The sequence below is a fragment of the Corylus avellana genome, chromosome 10, assembly GCF_965113065.1.
Source record: "Corylus avellana chromosome 10, dhCorAvel1.hap1.2, whole genome shotgun sequence".
Lineage (NCBI taxonomy): Eukaryota > Viridiplantae > Streptophyta > Magnoliopsida > Fagales > Betulaceae > Corylus > Corylus avellana.
In genome coordinates, this window is record NC_142499.1 from 1,390,739 (window position 1) to 1,410,120 (window position 19,382).

The 19,382-nt window shown below is 36.8% G+C and overlaps 3 protein-coding genes and 1 pseudogene across 7 annotated transcripts; all 4 read right to left on the reverse strand.

The window, feature by feature from the left end:
- Nucleotides 1-2,089: 2,089 nt before the first annotated feature.
- On the reverse strand, nt 2,090-3,498 carry LOC132191674 (UPF0481 protein At3g47200-like; annotated as a pseudogene).
- Nucleotides 3,499-6,887: 3,389 nt separating this feature from the next.
- On the reverse strand, nt 6,888-7,460 carry LOC148583229 (uncharacterized). The gene has a single exon (XM_088511030.1). The coding sequence runs from the start codon at nt 7,458-7,460 to the stop codon at nt 6,888-6,890; it is 573 nt and encodes a 190-aa protein (XP_088367156.1).
- A 1,906-nt stretch (nt 7,461-9,366) lies between these two features.
- LOC132191909 (dehydration-responsive element-binding protein 1D) lies at nt 9,367-10,033 on the reverse strand. Its single transcript, XM_088510993.1, has one exon. It carries the CDS (start codon nt 9,991-9,993, stop codon nt 9,412-9,414), a length of 582 nt encoding a protein of 193 aa, XP_088367119.1. The 5' UTR covers nt 9,994-10,033; the 3' UTR covers nt 9,367-9,411.
- Nucleotides 10,034-10,037: 4 nt separating this feature from the next.
- On the reverse strand, nt 10,038-16,661 carry LOC132191907 (uncharacterized). 5 transcript variants are annotated; one of them, XR_015909327.1, is made up of 5 exons: nt 15,392-16,661; nt 14,464-14,644; nt 12,526-13,065; nt 12,077-12,145; nt 10,038-10,054 (listed from the first exon to the last, which is right to left on the reverse strand). XR_015909327.1 is itself a non-coding variant. In XM_059607037.2 (4 exons), the coding sequence occupies exons 1-3, from the start codon at nt 16,250-16,252 to the stop codon at nt 12,533-12,535; spliced, it is 1,575 nt and encodes a 524-aa protein (XP_059463020.1). In that variant the 5' UTR covers nt 16,253-16,661; the 3' UTR covers nt 10,143-12,145; nt 12,526-12,532. The 5 variants fall into 5 exon arrangements, 2 of the variants coding, with proteins under 2 accessions (XP_059463020.1, XP_059463019.1); XR_015909326.1 differs by lacking the exon at nt 10,038-10,054 and adding an exon at nt 10,146-11,386; XR_015909328.1 differs by lacking the exon at nt 10,038-10,054 and adding an exon at nt 11,298-11,314.
- Between the last annotated feature and the right edge of the window lie 2,721 nt (nt 16,662-19,382).

Here is a 19,382-nt window from a genome sequence, read left to right on the forward strand (position 1 = left end):
AAATTGAAATTAGAGACAATAGATTTTGGGGTAATTCACCCAAAAAGGCCTACATCTACCAATAAAAATTGTCATAAAGAGTTACATTTTGTTCTTATTTAACTTTATGATTTACAATACAATATAACCCTACTTCTAAGATTTTTTTTTTTTTTTTTTTTTTTTTGACATGTCCACAAAAGAGAAAAGTCTAGAGAGAGATTCAAATTAGTGACCACCAATTCATGAGGCGTAATACTCAACCGATTAAATTTATAAAAAAATATTTAAAGTACAATAGTTTTATTATAACTCCTTTATTAATAGAAGTTGTAATACACGGGACATTGTTACGTTTGTCACCTTCCTTTGAGAAATTGTCATAAAAAAATAATTATTTATTAACTAATGTGTCACAGAAACTATTACATCACAAACTTAAAGTAAAAATTATAATACCACTAATGACACTTTCTTTATTGTTATTATATTTGTAAACTGCAGATAAGTTGATGGGGTAGCGATATCATTATTTGCTTTGGTAGATGGGTTGGCAATGCCACTAACGAGAAACGTGCCATCAACTACCCTTCAAAGAGTACACTTGATTCGAAGTCGGTGCGGTTCGGCTATGCTGATTTTTTAATTTGATTCCACCCAAAGGCTTTTTTGAGCCATCAAGTGTTTTGAAGCTCCTACTTCAACCGTTTGGGCGTAGGAGTGGCAAAACCCGACCCAACCCGCCCAAATAGGTTGGGTGTTTGAGTTCAGCCTAATTGATAATCTGTTTAGACGTCATCACTTTCGAGCTTTGACTGGTCAGTTTAAGCCCATATATAGCCCATTAAAAAAATGGCCTATCACAACCGTCCATTGCCAGCTCCCTAAAGCCATTTGATCTGGATTAGTTTCGAATGGACGACATTTGTGCAGATGGGCTTTTGCGTGGCTTAATCAGAGCACCAAAAACAAAGCACTCCATGTGGACATGAGACCTTCAAGCAACATTCATCGTTACGCGCTCAATGAATGGGCTTGGAGAACTCCTCTCAAATAATAATTATAGGCCCATTAGAATCGACCATTGTCTCATACCCGACCACCAACCCACACCCCCCCCCCCCCCCCCCAAACACCAAAAAAAAAAAAAAAAAAAGTGAAACGCGTTAATGCCATTGATTTCTACGTGCATGTAAGCATGACCCTATTTTCTCCTCCCATTTATGTACGATCAATGGTATTTTAGTATCATTGGAATAATGTGTTAGTAAAAATTAGTTATTGATTTTTTTTTTTATTACAAGTATTGATTTAAAGGCTTATTTTTACTGTCATATCATTAAATTATATAGTAAACACCGAATAACAATCTACTAAATAACATTACTTTATATATAATCGCATTGTAGTTTATATACAAAAGAGAAAAAAAAAAAATTACACTTAGTCCCCTTGAACTTTCATAACATTTACAATTATTTTCAAACTTTAAAAAGTTACAAAAGTTACATCTTTGGGAAATGCCTCCAAGGCAGCACACGTACGCTTCTTCAGGAAAATTCAACGAAACGGATCGAGCCCTTGTAGACTGGATGCATGGTGTCTGATCATCTCATGGAACTTCTTCCTAGCTACCTACCTAATTTCTCTTTTGCTTGCTGCTTTGGATGAATTAAGCATTACATATTCGATGGAAGTGCCTCGCACGTTACAATAAAAGAAGTAGAAGGTTTGTCAGGTTAGAAAATTAAGTTTGAATGTTAGATAGCCTCGCAACTCTTTTGTAGCGTAGAATGTTTGTTAGGAAACGTTGCAAATAATCAATCGTCGACAATGGTTCTGATTTAATGGGCCTTTTATGTTTTTTAATGAACAAAATCTCTTTACTTTGAACGTCCCAGAACTTTTTGAAATAACAAATATATCATTGAGGAATTAATATATATCACTTCCGCATCCACAAAACTTCCATTTCATATATATATATACTTCCCTGTTTTCCATTATAAGAACTCAAAACTCGCACAACAAACTACGTACACTCTTAAAACTATTAATTACCAAAGAGTTTTTATCGTGTGGAGGGGGCAGCAAGCCAGAACGGGAGGGTTCAGGGGGGAGAATAGATGGTGTAAAAGGTCTGCAAAAACGCAAGCACTAAAAGCACAAACGCAGCCACTGCCGAAATGAACGACCACGGCGTTTTAAAATACGTATACTGGAAGCTCGCATACTGAACATGCCAAGTGTTCCCGTGATATTTGTGCACGTCATTGAACAATTTCGACAAATAACAAACATTAATATCAAACGCCACGTCCTTGCCTAAATTGTTGATGAACCGCGCAACTTCCGCCTCGGTGCCTAAGTAGTTCTCAACGATGTTGCGGTCGCAAAGGTACTCCACGTCCTTGGCCGTGTTCACAAGGCAATCCAACAAAGTCGCGTAAGTGGTAAAGTGCTTGGAGCGGCTGTTGTGGCACTACTCGAACGCCACGCAGTTGAGTAATAAAGAGCTCATGAAGTCGTCGATGGTTATGCTGGGCATCTCAATCACGCCGCGCCTGAATTTCACCACCAAGAAGCTCTCTGCCTTGCCCGGATTGAGTTTGATCCCCGAACGGCGGAGCTTCGAGACGCAGTGAATAATATGCGAGGGGGCGTTCACATCTTGTTGTGGCGATTCTTCATCGTGCGGGATAAAACTTGACCGAACCAAATCCAGCAAATGCAGGCCTTTGAGATTATGACACCTCTCTATGACTTGGTCTGGTCTTTGCATTATGTTGTTGAAGAATCGCATAGCGAGCCAGGACAAAGACGGGCCGGACTCCTCATCCGGTGTTTTGGAAATTTCAAACAACCGTTCAAGAACAAAGAAAGGGATTTGATTCTCGAGCCGGAGAAAGTCCCGGTAGAAAAACGGTAATATCCACGACATAGTCACGAGAGGATCTTCCGGTTCGAACAGTTCCGTATTGTCAACCTTGCGAAACAATTCAATCATAAAACAACCATCGATAACCATCATCTCCAGGAACTCGTCGGTGCCAAGGTGGATGGTTTCTGAATAACACTCTCTGGCAACCTTTTCAAGTGGGTGTATGCTTTTCAAGTAGTCCTCTAAGGTTATACCTTTGGCTTCCTTGGTCCTGGAGAGTAAAGAACGGAGGTAGCACCACTTGTGCTCCTCCATCATTTGGAGATTAGGCTGGCCGCGGTGGTAGGGCCCGATGGAGACTATGCGGGGCTGGTACGACTTGCCGTTGATGTCGATTAGGCTCTGGGGGACTCTGAAGATGCAACAACTGCTTCTACCGGCGGCTATGCTTAGTAATTGTGGGGTGGTCTCGGAGATCCTCTTTTCCATCTGGGCAAGCCGCTCCTTGTCCACTTCCCAAATCGTGACGACGTGATTACAGGCTTCTTGATCTACAGAGTTGCTTCCAGTTTCCATCGTTGATTTTGGGAGTGAAGTTGAAGATGGTGTATGGCCCCTCTGTAATTAATGGAAGTTTTAGAAGGGCTTAGGAAGGAAGGAGTATATATGGTGTTGAGTGAATGCAACATGTTAGGGTTTGGAGAAATATTGGTGGGTATCGCTGAAAATTCAGGTTCAAGTTTGTTCGATCTCCCCCATGAAAATGTGGTTTTGGATTGTCATAATGGACGTGCACTAGTCGATACCCTTCATATTTAGGTATTGCTCGGTGAAGGACAGATGATCAAGTGCTTGAAATTAATATATATATATATATATAAGCAAGAAGTCTTTACACGACTAATCACAATATATATATATATATATATTTTGTGATTAGTCGTTTAATTAGGGAATCTATGTCTTATGGATAATAATTAAAAAAAATAAACGTATCTGTGAATTGTCATTGTCGTGACTCGTGAAGATGGCGAACAAAAAGGTGATAAGCTCCACGGATCTCAGGCATTCGCCAACAAGAAATCAGAAAACATAAGGCCAAGTACAAGGATAATTTAAGGGGTAAGTTTGCTGTCCAAACTACATAATTCTTATCTTATGAATAATTGAAAACTTATCTGTCATTATCGGGGAGATACCAGCAAAAACGGTGATAGGGTCCACGTGATCAAAGGACAATCAATTGCCATCTTGAAATTAAAAATAAATAAATAAATAAAAATGTTAGTGATCAAAACGTTTTTGGAAAAATATTTTCTCTACTTTTCAGTGTTAATAGATGCACACTAAAAATATTAGTGGTCAAAAATTGATTTCCAAGTTAATAGCAAAAATTGATTTCTCTTGCAATGGAAAATTTGCTATTAATTAACTTGGAAATCAATTTTTGATCACTAATATTTTTAGTGTGCATCTAATAACACTGAAAAATAGAGAAAATATTTTTCCAAAAACGTTTTTATCACTAAATTTTGTTTTTGGTTCTAATTTCATTTTCCTTGAGTTGTTTTTTGTTTTTTGTTTTTTTTTTTTGTTCGTGTAGGACCTAAGAATCTCCTAAAAGCTACGACGTAGAAAAGGTCCGAATAAACTTACCCCCATCCCATCAAAGGAGCCCGAGACCCAATGGGCTTAGAGACAAAGAGACACGATTCCTCTGGCAGACTCTAAAAGACTTTATAATGCTCTACATGCTTGTATATAAGGCCTAAGGTATACATTTTCACTATTCTACCACTATATCGATAATGCTCTTTTTACATGGGAGAACTCACCCTCTCACCCTATACTAACTTGGGCATCAGAATTCCTCCAACTCTTCAGGGCCGGCGGGCTTCTAATGTCTTTTACTTTTTAAACAAATAGATCTTCTTTCTGAAAGGTGACTTGAGGCCATTAATTGCTGATCATGTACACTAACATTTGGTAAGTACATTAAGAAAAATAAAAGAAAAGGAGAGACAAGCAGCAAACTAAATGGGGTTGGACCTTAAGTTGCACTACAAAAGGGGAAAGACTAAATGGGGGTGGGCCTTAAGTTGCACTACAAAAGGGGAAAGACTGGGAATAAGTGAGTGGGAATGTAGTTAAAATGAAGTTTAGCCGTGGCCTAGTAAATTTAGGCTTTGTGGTTAACTTTTCTAGCATTTCATGAAGAAGACAACGAATGGGAGCAAATGAATCTGAAATGATATCCCAATCTTTAAACCTTAAACAATAGGACGGTGAAGCGGTGCCATGCATTATCACTAGCTGGATTACTACCTGTGAGTCACCTTCTACCGTGAAATCAATAAGCTTTAAAGAAATTGCCAAAGGCCGGCCCATAGCAACGGAGGGCCGGGAGCCAAAGCCTCCGGCCCCATTTTCCTTGAGTTGTTGCACCGAACAACTCCCCTCTCTGGCTCTCTTGCGACTCCTAAAAACTGCCATTGTCTTGTTTTTGTCCCTCCTCCCTTCTGTATGTAGTTTTTGTGGGATGCTTTTAATTAATTGTTGACAACATTATTTGACGTTTTATGCGTTTTCAGTTAAGTTTAGTTGTAGTGAAAAAAAAAAAAAAAAAAAAAAAAAAAATTATACTAATCAAATAACAAAAAAAAAATAAAAAAATAAAAAAACATTTTCAGTATTATTTTTAATGTCTCGACCTAATAATGAAAAATCAGTAATTTTTTCGAAAATATTTTCGCTTATTTCACAAATACTATTTTAGTGGAAACAAAAGTAGTTTCATAGATAGTACGATATCTTTAAATAATATATATATATATATATATATATATATATATATATATATATATTTTAGAAAGGTCTACTTATTTTAGATGTAGCTTCAATTATACACACACAAATAATAATAATAACAAAAAATGCTTCAACATTTTTTTTAATACTATTATAATACACAACTTTTTTATATTGGGTTTGATTTTGAGAGAAGTGTTATACACTTCTCTTGTCTATCTTATTCTTATCCTCTGTGGGATTTTATATGTGGTCTAACTCTCACATATTCAATCTAAATTTACCTATCTCTTATATGAAAATGGGCAGAAAAATAAAAACCAAAATATTTCTCTTGATTTTGTTGGTGTTTCGTAGATCAACAAAATAAAGAGAAATATTTTGGCGTGATTAATATCAACAAAACCAAATACCATGCAAAATATTTGTAATTAATATAAATAGAGGGAAATAGCACAATCAAGAGAGAAAATGGAGACAAAATATTCTGGGGGTGATCCTACTTTAGCGCGCGGTCTACATCTACCCCTGGAAATTGAACTAAAAGGCTACATTTTTTCCTTATATATTCAACTTGAAGATTTACATTACAATATAGGCTATATAGCCCATTTTTATAGGGAAAATGAGATAGATAGAGAGAATACAATAATAAAGGTGCAATACACAATTATGGAAAATACTTTGATAAGAAAATTAAATTAGACCCAATATGGAAAAGTCATATATTCTAACAGTGTGGGAGGAGCAAAAGCCTAGATGCCAAAGCAAAAGAGAAATTAGAGACAATAGATTTTGGGGTAATTCACCCAAAAAGCTACCAATAAAAATTGTCATAAAGAGCTAAATTTTGTTCTTATTTAACTTTATGATTCACAATACAATATAACCCTATTTATAAGAGTTTTTTTCTTTTTCTTTTTGGACATGTCCACAGAAGAGAAAAGTCTAGGGAATGATTCAAATTAGTGACCATCAATTTATAAGGCATGATACTCAACCACTTAAATGTATAAGAAAATATTTAAAGTATAGTAGTTTTATTATAACCCCTTTATTAATAGAAGTTGCAATACTCATGCCATTGTTACGTTTGTCACCTTGCTTTGAGAAATTTTGTCATAAAAAAATAATTATTTATTAACTAACGTGTCACAGAATCTATCACATATCACATCACAAACTTTTTTGAATAAAAGAGCTCACTTTATTGTAATAATCAAGCACGGATTACACCTTTCTCAGAAGCAATAAGCCTCCGAATACAGTTTGGTGGATTTGAAAACCACAACTCGTCCCTATTTTGTGTTATAGCTAATCTGGCTAGCTCGTGAGCTACCTGGTTTGCTTCCCTGTGAACGTGAGAAAAGGTCCAGTGAGTGAATCCTTGAACAGTTGATCGTATCCCCTCAATAATGTTTCCCTTCTTTCTCCAATCTTGTTCATCAGAGTTCACCCCTTCCACTATGACTTTCGCATCCCCCACAAATTTAACCCAGTCATATCCCAGGTTACGACAGATTTGAGTCTCTTCCAAAGCAGCAAGGGCTTCAGCATCAGTGGGCTCTAAGTATCCCATTCTGGAACAACATCTCGCAGCCATTAAATCACTTGCTGAGTTCCGGACAATCACTCCCATACCCCAAATCCCTCGTGGACGATCAACTGAAGCGTCCCAGTTGGCCATAATCCAGCCTGTTGGAGGGGCAAGCCACTGTAACTGACGACCAGCTTCTCGTGTTGTATAGACCCCTGCATGCGCGACATTGTAGCTTAAACGGGCTGATTGCATATGACGAATAATCTCTGCCGGATGCCAGAAAATCACATCACAAACTTAAACGTGCCGTCAATTACCCTTCAAAGAGTACACTTGATTCGAAGGCGGTGCGGTTCGGCTAGGCTGGTTTTTTAATTTGATTCCGCCCAAAGGCTTTTTTGAGCAATCACGTCATTCATCTAAACTTTTCAGTTTTGAAGCTCCTGCTTCAACCGTTTGGGCGTAGGAGTGGCAAAACCCGACCCAACCCGCCCAAATAGGTTGGGTGTTTGAGTTCAGCCTAATTGATAATCTGTTTAGACGTCATCACTTTCGAGCTTTGACTGGTCAGTTTAAGCCCATATATAGTCCATTAAAAAAATGGCCTATCATAACCTTCCATTTCCAGCTCCCTGAAGCCATTTGATCTGGATTAATGTCGAATGGACGGCATTTGTGCAGATGGGCTTTTGCGTAGCTTAATCAGAGCACCAAAAACAAAGCAATCCATGTGGAAATGAGACCTTCAAGCAACATTCATCGTTACGCGCTCAATCAATGTTCTTGGAGAACTCCTCTCAAATAATAATTATAGGCCCATTAGAATCGACCATTGTCTCATCTCGCGCCCCCCCCCCCCCCCCCCCCCCCCCCAACACACAAAAAAAAGTGAAACGCGTTAATGCCATTGATTTCTACGTGCATGTAAGCATGACCCTATTTTCTCCTCCCATTTATGTAAGATCAATGGTATTTTAGTATTATTGGAATAATGTGTGAATGAAAATTAGTTATTGATTTTTTTTTTTTTTTTTTTTACAAGTATTGATTTAAGAGCTTATTTTCACTGTTATATTATTAAATTGTGTAGTAGACACCGAATAACAATCTACTAAATAACATTACTTTATATATAATCGCATTATAGTCTATAAACAAAAGAGAAAAAAAAAATTACACTTAGTCCCCTTGAACTTACGTACATCTCATTTACAATTATTTTCAAACTTTAAAAAGTTACAATTGACTCAATTAATTAAACTACCTAACCCTTTCACTTTGGCCTTCCATCAAGATTTTTGTTAACTCAAACAAAAATTGTCATGTGCAATATGAGTGACTTAACCTGTCCATTATACCCCTTATATATTAGACATGTGATAATATATACCCTTAATTAGATTGATTTAAAATTAAAAATAAATAAATAAATAAACAAATAAACCAACTCTAGTAATACAGATTATGACTGTAGAGCGCACCCATACATATATATATCCTTTCAATTTTAGGTTCTTTGCCTTTTGTTCTCTCTCTCTTGCTATAGTGTGGTTGTCGCCTCTTAGGTTTTTTTTTAAAAAAAAATTTTAGCCACCTCTGCTAGAGTGTATGTAGGCTTGTTCCACATTGCTCAAGTATTGAGAGATTTTAGTTATTAATTTATACAAATACGCCTTTATGATTGTTCCATATTGTTAAGAAATGAAACACACTTCTCATATTCTCTCTATAAAAATAGAGAGCACTCTTATGTATTAGTTTAATAATGATCGCAAATAGAGCATAAGCCTGATGCCTCAAGCAAAGTGGAGTCTTTTTTCTTTTTTTTTTTTAAAAAAAAATACAAACAATTAGGAGAAAATGCACCCAACTGCCAAAACAGAGTCCATTTCTATCAGAAATGCATGAGATGACTCATGCCGAAACAGAATAAATGCAATATATAACTATCAAAATATACCAAAAATAGAGAACAAAAGTAGGGCTTCCACTAAGGTGTTGATGAATATTTTAGTGCCTTGTAAGTTACCCGGCACCTCAGCTAGCTTTTGAATGCAACTTGGGATAATACCGATCGTTGTTGGCGAGCTAATTAATCAGAATCTGTTGTCTGTATGCATGAAATAGATTAGCCATGGGAGAGATGTTTCTTCACAACTTTCTCTTCTCACAGTAATTTAAATCATGTGTATATTAAATTTAGTCAGTCACTCCACAGAGTGAGGTCCACAGTATTTTCCAAATCATCCCAATTAAACCCCTTCTGGATGGCCGGCGGGGTGACGATCAATCCCTCCGCCATGCTGTCAAGTAACCCCGGCATGTTAAACAACTCCTCCTCGTCCATAAACGATTTTCTAGAAGCTCTGGGAACCTTCTCTGAGCATGGAATGGACAAGCCAACCGACGAGGACGAGGAAGCAGAAGATGGTTTTACTTTTACATCATTGGAAAATGCCTCTGCAGCCTCCAAAGCAGCACACTGTATATCCCTTATGGAAGACGACGATTTAACGCGCGGTAAAGCACTCGCCGCTTCAGGAAAATTCAACGAAGCGGACTCTCCCTTGAGAGCCAAGGCAGCTACGTCGTAAGCCCTAGCAGCCATGTCCGGGCTAGAAAAGGTCCCGAGCCACACGCGAGATTTCTTGTTCGGTTGCCTCAGCTCGCACACCCACTTGCCATTCCTTTGCCGGACGCCCTGGTAGACCGGGTGGCGCGTCTCCTGAAACTTCTTCCTTCCCGCCTTTCTCTTTTGCTTCCCACAAGCCGGCTCGAGTAGCATGTGTGAAGAAGTAGTACTGCTCTGCTGGTCGTAGCCCGAGGTTGGAGATGCTGATCCTTCTCTTAGAGCCATAAAAATATGATTCACGAATATTAAAACTTAATTTACAAATACAAATATAAAACCTAAAATATGAATCGCGAACGTGTACAATGAATAACACACAAATTGAATTAGAGACAGTTGAATGCATCAACGCTAATATAAAACGTAAAAGAGAGAGAGAGAGAGAGTTGAGATAGTGACATTGATGGAATTTTATAGCACGAGGAAGAGAAAACTATTGGAGGAATAATTTTAAACGTGTTTGATTGTTGAAACTCATTTTAATATTTCCACGTGGAAGAACTGGGTATCCAGAAAAACACGCGGGGGAAAAGTTTCATCATACTTTTATTACGAAAAGAAGAGAATATTCTTGCTGGGCGACTTTGTCTGACCACATCAGAATTTGTAAACAAATTTAAGAATCCTTCAAAAAACCAGCACCACTACAATTCAATGTTACTAAAAGCGAAATTCCACGTGTAAATTATGGATTGGATCACATTGAGCTTGGAAAGTTAACAAGGGACGGTCGTGGGTCCAATTCAGGCAGTTCCAGTTTGCGGCGCATGAAGATGATTGAAAATTTTGGTCTTGGTCTGACTATTGAGATATGGCACGTGGCTGTCTCTAAAAAAATTTCGACCGATACAAAAGCAATATGAATTGGGCTTGGGCACCACATTACCATTGTGAAAAGATCGAGTTTTGTTAGGCTCAGCGGAAGTAATTAATTACTTTTTAGAACAGATAATTCCTCTCCAGACAATCTTTTTTTAAAAAAAATTTAAGATGGAAGAACCGAATAAACATGTTAATTTAATGGGCAGAATTAAAAAAAAAAAAAAAAATCTAAATTAAAATAACAACTTAAATCAAACGTCACAACAATTAAGCTTGTTGAGAGTTGAATTAAGGATATTTATAGAACGGTAATCGGTTTTTCTTGAGCCAAAGTCAAATATAGAAAGCATAACTCCTTTTTGCTGAAACTCAATTTGCGTCACAGGGTTGGAATTGTAATTTGCAATGAGCCGAAACTCTCCAAAGAGCTATCGTCTCTCTTTCCCTCTCCAAAACTCCCTTCGTGTCTTGTGAGCTTTTGTTTCCTTATTCTAAGTGCCGACATGCACGAGAGCCTTCTCCATTCTTCTCTTCTCTTCCTTTTTCCTTTATTTTTTTCTCTTTCTTTTTCTTTTTTTTTTGTCGGTGACTTGAAAGCCAAACCAGCTCGATCGGCTTATCCCATACAAACCTTTTTGTTCTGTTCTCCCCCCTTCACATCTCAGGAACGGATGATGAGGGCTTTAGACGCATAATATTTATCAAATTCGGCTACCCAAATGCTCTAAAGCAAAATATGTTCAAAAAAAATATTTAAATAGAATGGTGAAATATGAATATCTAAAACAGAAATATATGTATTTTGAAAAGGTTGATAACTAAAAAAGAAAATATTTCACTAAAATTTAGCTAAAGAATAACTAGCTGGCTGGATGTGAATGCCAGGATATATGTCTAATCGACTAATCCTATGTGGTGGGTTTATGTTATAATTATAAAGTATGGATCATGAAGAGCATGGTAGTGTTGATGGATAATATTCTCCTTTAGCTGCCTCGGGTGATCAATAACTTAAAGCGTTAGATGGATTGTCTCATCAGAGTCATCACCATCTAATCTGCAAAGACTTAAGACCCTTAACAATGATGCCCTTGTGGCTTGTAGTGTCGGCAGTGAGGAAAATGACAAATTCATGGCCAAACAATAGAAGAAAATTTTGTTTGTCTTTTTTGCAGCTGGAAAAGCATTGAAGAGAAATGATGAAACAATACCAACAAAATACCGATTTCAGCAATAGTTACCAAGGGGAAAGGGGAGAAGGAGCGTTAAATCAACACTTAACCAAAAGCTTAGCAAATAAGATATAATAAATTTAATCATTTAATTAATATTTTAACAATTTTCTTCACTTGTAGGTTTAAATTTCTTTTAAATAAGCGAAGTCAACATGTGTAACATTTAAGAGAGCATGCACCTTAGAAGAAGCTGGTAGTCTGGTAGACTTAGAAAGCAAGCATGAGAAGTTTGATTGTATGTTCCACTTCTGCAGCCACCAGAAGGATATATGAACAATTAGAGGCATTAATTAATTGGTAAGCATGTTGCTGGAAAGTATTAAGCTTTTATAAAAAAGATATATAGACATAAATGGGCACGAAAAATACGGCAAAAAAAATCAATAATTACATAAAGGGCCAATAATTGTACATGCCATGTTTGATTGAGCAAGGATAAATACACCATTCCCCACTACTTACATGATCCATATACATAATACCTAGCTGTTACCATCTAACTCACATCGTTCCTGCCTTCTTGAGTCATTATCCTATTTAGCCTATCGATCACTTCATAGTGCAAGTCAGACTAAGCTCCAATTTAAATTTAATTAAATAATAAAACAAAGTTAAACCAAAATTTAACCTCAGCTTTAATAATTTCGTCTAAGAGAAACTAGTTCCTCTGAGAATTCCTGCACCAATAATCCAAAGATAGCCAACTCAATCTCTGATGCCATCTCTCCAACCTGCTCCTGATTTCTCTTCCGCCCATCAAACTCTTTTCTGAAATCTTGCTCCACCATCATATCAATGGTGTTGGATTGCACCTCTTTCCATGACTCCAACCTCTTACAAACCTTGTTCACCACCTCTTCACTGTTGTCAAAGGCATTCTGTTCTCTTCCCTCCTCAACAATGAGATCTGAAACCAAACTCTTCATGTCTGCTGGGATTCGCAGTAGATTATGGAACCGTGATTTGCCGAGGACTTGCATAACAAACTCATCAGCATTCTTTTCTCTAAATGATGTTTCCAGATCATCTTCTTCCTCTAGGTCATCAGCATCATTATCAGAGTCATCATCTTGTTCTGTTTCTAACATTCTTTTCTCAAGTTCAATTGGATCTAATTCTGCCAATTTCTCAAATCTACGAAGCTTCTGCAATAGCTGCTGCTTTGCCCCTGTAAATATCAAATGGGTCAATGAAAGGAAAATCAAAATAAATCATTTGCATGATGATGATTCATAATATTTGGCACTAGGTAGGTGATGAAGTCAAAATAACTTGCTACTACAAATCTGTTAGTTGATTTAGTTCAATACTCTATTGGGGTTAAATTATTAAATTTACATCTTCCTATAAGCTTAAACTTTTGGGATAACTGGTAATTTAACTTGGTATCAAAGCCAAAGGTCATGGAATCAAACCTTGACTCCGTCAAATCACCCTCATTTAAATTAAATAATCCACGTCGTGAGGGGGAGTGTTAAAGTAATGATTAAATGATTACATTTATCTCTTCCTATAAACTTAAGCTTTTGGGATAACTGGTAATTTAACAGTTTCAAGTTAGAGTGCAATACTCAATAATTTTCATATTTAATTGAAAATGACATTCAGGAAAAGTCCAGTACAAGAGAAATTCAATTCCTACAGAGAAGTACAATGAAATTAAGAATCCCAATTGGACAGTCTCACATCAGTGCTTTCAATGCCCCCAAAACCAGTAGATTATGAACTTAATTGTCAATAAGTCTCCTCAAAGTCAAGCAGCTGACAAGCAGCATCTTTTTTAAAAAAATAAATAATATGAAGTGTATATGTACGAAAACTATAAAGGGGTCCAATAAATTGAAGGGGGATGACAACAATATAAGATCATTGCAGTAAATGTAAGGTCACAAACGAAGTTAAGACTATGAAAAAGAACTACCCACTTTAGGGTTTTGAGTTAGATCCAATTTAGACTGCACAAACTTTCACACAACAGACACATAGAAGATCACAAGAAGGCAAGTACAGTTCCTAAATGTATTTAAGAAAAATCTGAGATTCCTTTTGTGTATTGTGGTAGTTCTTGTGCCCTTAAGCTGCAAGCTATCCATGGCAATGAGTCATTGTTTATAAAGGGTTTCAAGAAAATTTAGGCCACACTTCATTCTTGAAGCATGAACAGGTAAAAAGTATACAAAATTTTGCACTAGAAATCAAATGAATCGGACTCATAATTGAAGAGTCAAATCCAAGACAGACCTTCAATCAAATGTGGGTCACATATGATGTAAAAACAACTTTGGCTGTGACTATATTCTGGACAAAATAGGTCACATTAACAAAGAGTTTACGCGTATTCAATGTCCAAACCAGAAGGGCGTTTTCACTCTCCAATCTTTCAATGGATCCCACATAGATACCATGGTTTATAATCAACAACCATGACCGTCAAATATTTGTACCAAACATCAAGTTGTCATCAAACAGAAGCAACAGTACAATTTAAATTAGTTCATGGATAACGACCACACAAAAAAGAATGATACAAAAATATATAATATACTACGTGTGATTTGTTGCATACTCTGTACAATGGCATAGCTGCAGTCATGATCAAAACCGCCGTCCTCGTCTTCGTCCTCGTCCACATGTCTGTCGTCATCGTCCTCAAATGGAGGGTCCAAGACCGAGACTGGACTGCACTGTTCTTTCTCCTCCTCCTCCTCTAACTTTTTGAAACTCCCTACTCCAATGGTCTCATTTTCCTATTAAAATTCATAATAACCTTAGTTTTAAACACAAACATTTTTCATAATTGGGCTACAAATGTACAATTATTGTTTGTTAACTTGTCCTTGTATGGTAACAACCTTAATTAAAACATGAACATTTTCATAATTGGGCTATACATTATTTGTTTTGTCATTATTGAATTTTAGACTGAGAACCGAATCATAATTGGTTGGTTGTTGACTTTTCACCACAATTTAAGCAAATGAAACTCAAAAAACTATATTCTAGTAAAAGGGATGTCGGAGCTTCTTGATGGGAACCAACAGAAGAAGCAAAGAAAAGGGATTTGTCTTCTTTGGAAAAGTAATTTTCTAAATAGGGCCCTTTGGTGAAAATAGATTTGCATGGCAGAGACATGATCTAAAGTACAATTATGGAACAAACAAAAAGGGTTGGAGCTAAGAGACCTAAATGACACATATAACCCTCAAATTGCCGTGGTCAATCACAATTATATGGAGCACGTATGAGTACATTTGTCATTTACAAAAAACATTCCAGCAACCTGCAGGACACGGATCATATTGCCGACAATTCTGATACCGAGTCAACTCGGACAGTCCAATATCCAAAATATTATTTTAGAAGGTGAATTTCAAAAACTATGTACCATAAAAGAAAGCAAATTTGTAAAAAATATGTACTTCAAAAAAAAAAAAAATGGTTGTGAAAATTGAAAAAGATAAAATATGGTAATAAAGTACAAAAAAAAGACAAACCTCTTTTTTGTGGCGACTCGGGGACGCCGCCGGTGAAGTGAAGTCCGGCGTCCGGCTACCGGACGACGGGGTCCTTTGGAGCACGAAACGGAAAGGGCTTTCGCAGAAGTGCTTATCACAGCAAGCGAAATCTGTATCTTCTCTCCTTTTGGATAAAAACTCGATCACTTCCGAGTCTACAGACTGGCTACAAATAGAAGATTCCATATCCAAAGACTTGTCCTCATTGCTTTCAGACCAAATAGCACTACCATTACACGAACCAGAATAGCTTGTCTCACAAGCACTTTTGTCATCCGCGGCCACCTTTTTCTTAGTTTTCATGCTCTCATTGGAAGTTCTTCTCCCAACAGATGAATCCCACCTCAGAATATCCTTCACTGAGACATTAACCCCATCGCCTTCGATCTCTCGCTTTCGGCTTCGATGGGATAGTCTCTTCAATATCGACCCGAATACACCAAACCCATGATTGTTTTTGTTCTGGGTTTTGGACTTTGAAGCCGATGACTGTTTCTGAATTCGCATAGCAGCTTCAAGAAGAAGAGCTGCAGTTCTTGCAGGAATGTTCAGGAAAATGGCATTTGGGCTTCTGCAGGGGCTTTTAGCCGGAGACGAAAATTCGAAGAGTGGGGATTTTCGGAGGTCCGGGGAGTCTTGGAAGGAAAAAAAGCAAGCGTTTTTGCAAAAGTTTCCTGGAAAGTTTGGGGTTTCGGTGATGGGTTTACGTTTCTTGACTTGTAAATGGGTCTTGGGTGAAGGCCTTTTGAGCTGGCCGCGCCTGTCAGCAATGTAGTTCTTGAGAAGGAACGGTTCTTGGTCTTCTTTCAGTAGCTCGTGCAAGTGCTTTTGAGCCATCATTCAGATTCTGCAACAGGAACAGGTTTCGCCAGAAGAAGAAACTCTAAATATATTACAAGCTAATTACAGAGGAAAAAGTTTGAGACTTTCAAGTGGGTGTATATGAACTTCAGCACCATGAAAGAGTTGAAGAGGTTTCAACTAAAGTGGTAGTTCCAAAGAGGAGAGGATGAAGGCTGAGAACTTGGGTACAAATACACTCCTCACAGAGAGAGAGAGAGAGAGAGAGAGAGAGAGAGAGAGAGAGGGGAAAGACAGAGGAGACTTCCTGATTCAAATCTGAGAGGTATACAATATCGAGGCAAGGTGGTGATAAACAAACTATTATAAAGTAATAGCCATAACATGGAGTAAAGGTTAAATTTTGGCAGCAAATTGTATGTGTTCTAAATAAAGAGAGAGGGTATAGTAGTAGGGAGACATAGTAGGAAAGGACTGTCTACAGAGAACGACATAGACTACAATATAGTATACATGGTTGGTCTGATGTAAATTGTACCATACATGTCTTTTTCCCTCTTTGTTTTTTTTTATCAAGTATTACACTTCTGATTACAATGCCATTACTGCGAAACAGGGGATGGAGGGTCTGTGACTCACAGGATTCGCGAGAACAGCTAGCGGCTGCCTGGCTGGACCAGGGGGGGCGGACTTGGGGGGGTGAGGTGAGGGGAGACTTCCGCGTTGCTTATTGCTCACTTCTTTCCCGGGATCTTGAGAGCAATTGGCGGTTGACTGGTTTTTTCCCTTCTTTTTAATTGCATCAGTTTAATTGCAAAAAATGGGCAATATTTTGGAGTGTTTTGAGAATGCAAATTGATTTTGATGGCTTGAATTATCTCTAATCCATGATTGCGATGTAAAAATGGTACGAATTACTAATAAGTAGACAAAAAATTTTGTTCCCATTAGGTCACTTGCAGGCCGTAATAATGGAATTATGCTGTCCTTAAAGGAGCTTAATTATGTGGCTTTACTGAGCTATCATTGCCTTATAGTTGCTAATGTAATAATAATACCTTAGTAATGAAGTTTATAATTCCTAATAATAATAATAATAGTAAACTCATTATAGACAATTAAGTGGCACACATATCCCCACCATTTATAAACTCATTTATAATTCCTAATAATAATAATATCATCGTTTAAGTTGTTCAACTTTAAATAAATAGCTTAATTATAATAAATCCTCATCTGAAAACAGCACCTGCTTCATATTATGGTCAGATTGAACAGCAGGCAGGCGTGCAAGTTCTTGGCAAAATTTTAGGCAATTCTGAAGAATTATTTCTGTGTCTGCATATAGCATGCACCGAGTTGATGCATCAAAGATTAGTACAACCACAGAGTCATGATTAGTCACAGTTTCCCTTTTGGACAAGCATTTTGCACGGTCATTGAAATGGAAGAGCCATTTACTATTTCTTCTAAATTAAGGCAAAAATGCTCACCATTTCTCCATTACTGAAATGCACACTTTACAGCTGGACTTTTTTTAAAGTTCACAAAAGCACCGAACTAGGGTGGGTGAAACCACCCTTGCCAAAATTTTGTCTTTTTATGAGTTAAATCCTTCGAAAATTATTCTTTTACCACAAAAAATCTTCTTTTTTTTTTTAAATTTATTTATATCTAAAATTATGAAAAATATATCAAAAATTAGTAACGGATGGTCTAAATTAAAAATTTTTGAAACACTAAGAAGTACATCTCTAAATTTTAAACATTGAGGTTGGAATTGAAAAACCATTAAACCTTCAGAGAGAATAAAATGAATTTAACCCTTTAAAATAATTATTTTTTTCAAACTTACAAATTCAAGGTGAGAATCGCTTTAATTACAAATTAGTGTTCTACAGCCCACCCAAAAATAAATAAATAAAAATTAGAAGATGATAATTATGCGGAAGATATATCGGAAGACGTGGCCAGTCCACGGCGGCACTAGAGCCAAAACGGAGAGGAAACAAAACGACAAAAAAGAGAGTGCCACGCGTGCCGTCTGGGTGTCATACAGACTCCGACAGTGCGTAGAGGCCGATCTTGACCCTATCTTTGACAATTCTAAATTTCTAATTCTAACCAGCTCATCTCAGCCGTTCATCTAGATTACAGTCTCTTTCTCTCTTTAACCTTTTGTAAGTTGTATCCTTCAGGGCCGAGTAAAAAACGTACACATGCGTGCGAGAGCGAGAGCGTCCTGTTAAAGTCGTACCCTTCGTTTACCTGTTCTGTTCAGTCCATTTCCACCACCACTAAAAATCAACTTTAATTTAAATTTCAAAAATAAAAAAATAAATCTTGGATTTCTTTCTTTTATGTTTTTTCAATTTGTTTTTACGGGCCCTTTTGGAAAAGAGTGACGCGTGACCCACCTGATTTAACAGTTTCAGGGCTTTACTTTTTTGTACGCCCAGTGGAACTTTTACTTATGAGAACGAATGTTTTTGTGTATGACAGCCTCGACTGCCTTTCTACCTTTTCTTTGATATTTTAAATCGATAAAAGCAATCACATTCACACCCCTGTCGATTCGTGTAAGTATGTCGTGTTTTAATATAAATATCAAAATATATCGGATTTTTTTAATTAAACATAGAAATTTTATTAATTTTAATCATTGAATTCGTTTTAAGTTTATAAATTGTGTAAAGAATAGCCGTCCTAAAAATTGTGTGTTAAATTCAGGTCATGTCAAAATATTGTATATAACTTATAAGATTATATATATTAAGTCAAACTCGTTTAATTTCGCATCGAGTTTATAAATTATGTCAAAAATCTTAATTACACCCCGCAACGATAAGAGAAGGTTTACTAACAAAATTGAAGGTAAAGTATATCTATAAACTTCACTTCATTTTAGAACAAAAAATAGGGCCGTGATTCTAAGCACGCCGGCATGCTTAGCACGCCAGGCTATTTTATTTTATTTTCAATTTTTTAATATTTAAAAAAAAAAAAAAAAAAAAAAAAAAAATTGCCGGCGTGCGAATTGTGTTTAGCTTCACCCCAAAAAATATTACAAACAGAACAAAGAAAAAAGAGGTGGACACTTCAACAGCAATCTTAAAACGAAAAGACAGTGCTAAATGCGGAACCGAAACATTCGAACAGACAATAAACA